Source organism: Hydra viridissima, unplaced genomic scaffold (genome assembly GCF_058129835.1).
Source record: "Hydra viridissima isolate aposymbiotic clone 2 unplaced genomic scaffold, HvirCarnegie_v1 scaffold_1, whole genome shotgun sequence".
In the NCBI taxonomy this organism is placed as follows: domain Eukaryota; kingdom Metazoa; phylum Cnidaria; class Hydrozoa; order Anthoathecata; family Hydridae; genus Hydra; species Hydra viridissima.
In genome coordinates this window covers 26,942,686-26,947,685 of record NW_028324300.1, presented here as the reverse complement: position 1 = coordinate 26,947,685, position 5,000 = coordinate 26,942,686, and the positions used below count along the sequence as shown (strand labels likewise).

Sequence of the window (5,000 nt, the reverse complement as noted above, 5' to 3'; positions counted from 1 at the left end):
AAAAAAGGAGGGGGGGGGGGGGGAGAAACTGCAGTAGCGCCCATCGTTGCTTACTTTTGCAGTTGAAAGGAAAGTTTACCTAGGTTTTTTTCAGGTAGTTTCCAGCGGTAAAGTTTTCCTTACGATATCGTATTTTACATGAATGGAATTCACCTAGATCAAGAAAATTACCCGGTAATTTACCCAGCTAATTGACCTGAATAGTGCAAATCTTTATTTAATTGGGTAAAATTGTTCAGTTTTTATCAACTTGCTTTTTGCTACATTTTCAAACAGCGAATAAGTTTAAAAATATCTACCATAAACAACGTTAAAAACAATACTTTACGCAATAATTTAGGTATTTCCTCCGCTTTGAGAAAATTTCCTGTCTGTTGTCAACAACATAGTTTGTTTGCTTACGTTTTGACTTTTAAGTTTACCTCATTGATGCAAATTGACGTAATATCTTTAGTTAATACATTTGGCGTACAATGGACGTTACAAATTAAAAAAAACACGTATTTTGATTCTGGAAGAGAAAAACACAAAGATTAATGTAAATGCGCAAATCAAATATTTGGAATACTTTTTTTTATATATATTCACCTCAGCAAAGCAAATAAACATTAATTCAGACGATGTAATGACCGATCGAAGATTGAGGCTGTATATTTAGACGCTTACGGTTTCAGTTTCAGTTGTAACGAGAGGTTTTCACGAGTGATAAATTTGAGGTTTCATAGTATTGCTGCGTTGTTGTAGTCAAATCATTCAAACTTTGCACAAGTCACATTGGTAAGTGACGTAATCATAAGTAAAAACAGTTAATGCGTTAATGAAGTTTTACTTTATTTGCATGGCTCTTTTTTTTTTTGTTTGTTTTCGAAAAAGAATATTTAACTAAAATCGCACACCAAGTATAAAACAAAGTTATAAAAGTATAAGTGTAATTTACCGTAAAAATGAAGCTTTAATGTTAATAAAACTTATGCTTTAATTAGAAATCGCTTTTTCCTCGTTCTTTTATCTATCCGTAGAAGTGGATGTCAAGTTGCTAGGTAACGCCTGGCATTTTAACATCCACTTCCATGTAAGGAGATGTTAAAGTACCTGGTTCTGGAGATTAGCCATGTGGTATATTTTTATTTGTTTGCAAAGTTTGCATGCTAATACTTACAAAATACTTTTTTTTCTATAGCTAAAAAAGGTCTTCAGGAGTTATCTAAAACAAACTTCAGGGAAATTTCTACTTTCGCCATGGCCTTAGAAAATTACATCATGTATGATTCTTTGGTTTTAAAGCAACAGGAAAAACCCTTTAAACAGTCCTATAAGCCACTTTCCGAGCAAGAAACTTATAACCGTACGAAGTTGTCACAAGACAGTTTTTCTGCGTCCACGTGTAATCGACCTTGCTCGAAATCAATAGAAACAAATTATTCTGTATGTAATGCCGATGACTTGACATATCGCGTAGAAAACGGTTTTTTGGTTGCTATTAACTGTGTAAATTTTGACGGTAGTTGTGTACCGCGTCCTACAGCCCATAAAGATGCAGAAGAATTTATTGAATTCTTTAATGGTTGTAACTTTTCTACTGAATCATTTACAGATTGCACTAGAGATAAAGTAATTACCGAATGCTGTAGAATTGTTTCAAATGAAAAGATACAAGGTAATATTAACATAATATCTCTTTTTACATATATAATACATATATATATATATATATATATATATATATATATATATATATATATATATATATATATATATATATATATATATTATATATATAAAAATATATAATATATATATATATATATATTATATATATAAAAAATATATATATATATTACTGTGCAAAAGAAAGTAGTACCTAAGAGAATTTTTATATATTCAAGATAAAATGTCAAACAAAATGAAATTAAAACAAAGATATATGTACAAACATATTTTTTATTAAAATGTGTAATATAATACAAGTTTTATTAAAAACATTTAAATTTATAACTATATATAGAGACTTAATTAATATTTAGTGTGACCACCATTATTTACAATAACATCTTTGAGCCAAGCATTATTTACAATAACATCTTGGAGGCCAAGGCATGGTTTTAAGCACTCCCTCCTCTTCCAGATTTGACAAACAAGTTTTAACTAATTTGCAAGTATGTTTGGGATCGTTATCCTGTTGTAGGATAAAATAATCCCCGATCAGTTGTCGTCCAGAAGGCACAGTATGATTATGTAAAATATTTTTATATTTTTCACCTGTAAGCTTTTTTGTTATTCTAACAATGTCCCCTACCCCTTTTATTGAAATACACCCCCAAACTTGAATATTCCCCCCACCATGTTTGATAGTTGATGCTAGACATGGCTCTTTCAATGTCTCTCCCTTTCTTCGCCTAACATACTGACGTCTATTCGTCCCAAATTTTTGAAATTTAGATTCGTCTGTAAACAATACCTTGTCCCATTAATTTTTCTGCCGCTCTTTGTGCTCTCTGGCAAACTTTAATCTTTTTTCTTTATTACCTTTGCGTAGTAAAGGTTTTTTAATAGCTACACAGCCTTTTAATCCAGATTTTATTAGAGATCGTCGCACAGTAGATGCATGTACTAAAGTTCTACTAGCTCTTTTAAGATCTTGAACGAGTACTGCGCTTACTTTCTTGCGATTTCGTGGCGCTGTTATTTTTAAAAACTGTTCATCACATAGGCTTAACTTCTTGGGACGACCAGACCTCTTTTTATCCACTACATCACCAGTTTCATTATATTTTTTAACTATTTTTTGAACTGAGGCTCGTGAACAATTCACACGTTTGGCTATTTTAACTTGACTATAGCCCTCTTCATGTAAAACAATGATGCGATTTCTGTCATTTATTGATATTTTGGCATTTTATTAGTACTGAAAAGTAATTTTATTATAAAACAAAACTTTTGAAAAAAAAAAAAATTTTTTTAGACGAAAAAATCTGATTAAAAATTAACGCGAGAACTCAACAGTAACTAAAAATTCTTCGCCGCATTTTTATTTATCAAAAAATATTTAACAATAATAAATTTAAACAAAATAAATAAATAGTAAAGTGATTGATGTAATCTATTTCTAGTGTTGATCCTTGTCCGCAATAAATGAGCAAACATTATAAGTGGGTGAAAAATGATACGAGTTGAAACCATCTAATAAATATTAATTAAAAAATTATATTATTAACGAAATCTAAACTAAAATAAATAAATATAGTTTTATTTAAAAGATTATATATATATATATATATATATATATATATATATATATATATATATATATATATATATATATATATATATATATATTTAGGTTACGACTGCATCGCGGTGCTGATATCAAGTCATGGTAATGAAACAGGTATAATCTGTTCTGATAATGAAGTAATATCAATAAATGAAATCATTGAAATATTCTGCGGCAAACAAAGTAAAATTAAAGTTCAAACACCAAAACTTTTTTTCATACAAGCATGTCGTGGTACTGAGATTGATGAAGGAAAGGTGCCTACACGAAATTTTCCCGTACCTCTTTCACATGATACTGGTACCAAATTATTGCTACCCTATACAAATACACTTGTAGCGCACTCAACCACAGAGAATAAAAAAGCATTCTCATATTGAAATCATCCCCATAAAAAATACAATCAAACAAACACAGTTGGTTCTTGGTTTATTGCTTGCCTACTTTCAATATTTAAAGAACACTCTGAAAAAGAAGATTTATTGACTATGCTCACACGGGTAAATAAGGCAATGTGTCTCTATGGGAATGATGAGAAGATGAAGCAAATATCTTCGCAAGAAAATCAACTCACTTACATTGTTTATCTTACCAAAAGATATCATTAAAATGTTTAGGAGAAGGGCGTTTAGTAATAGTATTGCTCAAATAGACATTATTTTAGTAAAATTTTAACTGTAAGAAAATTTATTTATGAAGTAAATTTGAAGTTTTAAGATGACTTCATTATAATTGCAAAAGCTGATCTTTGTTGTAAAAGGGAATTGCCAATTCAAAACTAACTGTATCTCTTTATTATTCGTCTGTATTAGTATTTTAAAATTATAATCTTACAAAAAGTCTTAAATACTATTAAAATCTCAACAGTTCAATTCATATTTGATCCACTGATCACAATTTCTGATCATCTCATCATCTGAGACACATCTCTGATCCGCTGAATTTAAGATTTTATTGGTATTATTAATCGACATTATTTTATTCAGTGAAAAAAAAAACATGACACGTTCGGAAAAGAATACATCTTTTAATCAGTAACTTTTTATTACACAATTATTAACCTATCTGTAATGAAATATTATTTTTATCATTAATTATTATTGTTATAACCTTTTTTTTTTTTTTATAACCTTTTTTAACAGCAATATTTCACGAGATGACCCTCACAACAATTTCATTAAAAATATAGAAAGATGCAATTTTTCTGCCGTGTTGCAAGCAGGTCAAACAAGAAGCGATTTGTTTAGCAAATGAGATAATATTGGAGGTAGTTTTAGATATAGCGATTTTACTAGTTTCCAGAGATAATATTGGAGGTAGTTTTAGATGAATCGAGTGTAGGGGAGAAATACTCCTATTGAATTATAAAAAACCCGTATCCGCGTCCCGCATTGCGCATAAATCTGTGATAATTTTACATAAGTTATTTTTTGTAAACAACATGCGTAATTTATTCAATGATATATTAAGAATATCCTTATTCTTATTATATCATTTATTTAAAATATTTTTCAAAATATAGCCTAAATCATAATTGTTTTTTAATTATAAAAAATATCCACATTTTATATTGGATATTTTATTGAGAAGATTTTTTATAATTAAAAAATGCAAAAAAACTTTTTTTCTCTATTTTTTTTGTAAAATCTTTTTTTAAGAGATTATTTTTTCTTTAGGCAAAAGTTTTGTTTATTTGTTTGTAAGAAGGGGCGGATATTAGTTGAAT

The 5,000-nt window shown here is 28.8% G+C and overlaps 2 protein-coding genes across 5 annotated transcripts in view; both read left to right on the top strand.

Moving 5' to 3' along the window:
• Window positions 1-5,000, top strand: part of LOC149894193 (mitogen-activated protein kinase kinase kinase 2-like) — a 162,605-nt gene that overhangs the window by 97,783 nt on the left and 59,822 nt on the right. The window lies entirely within an intron of this gene.
• Window positions 457-4,014, top strand: LOC149894197 (uncharacterized). 2 transcript variants are annotated; one of them, XM_090076794.1, is made up of 4 exons: window positions 457-777; window positions 1,181-1,657; window positions 3,341-3,388; window positions 3,500-4,014. In XM_090076794.1, exons 2-4 carry the CDS (start codon window positions 1,240-1,242, stop codon window positions 3,652-3,654), a joined length of 621 nt encoding a protein of 206 aa, XP_089932920.1. In that variant the 5' UTR covers window positions 457-777; window positions 1,181-1,239; the 3' UTR covers window positions 3,655-4,014. The 2 variants fall into 2 exon arrangements, with proteins under 2 accessions (XP_089932920.1, XP_089932921.1); XM_090076795.1 differs by lacking the exons at window positions 3,341-3,388; window positions 3,500-4,014 and adding an exon at window positions 2,025-2,948.

Bases quoted from the DNA above. Each gene is read 5' to 3' on its own strand.
- LOC149894197 (XM_090076794.1), top strand. From the start codon at position 1,240: ATGGCCTTAGAAAATTACATCATGTATGATTCTTTGGTTTTAAAGCAA. The intron at 1,658-3,340 runs GTAATATTAACA...ATATATATTTAG, and splicing joins TTCAAATGAAAAGATACAAG to GTTACGACTGCATCGCGGTG. The intron at 3,389-3,499 runs GTATAATCTGTT...TTTTCATACAAG, and splicing joins AAGTCATGGTAATGAAACAG to CATGTCGTGGTACTGAGATT.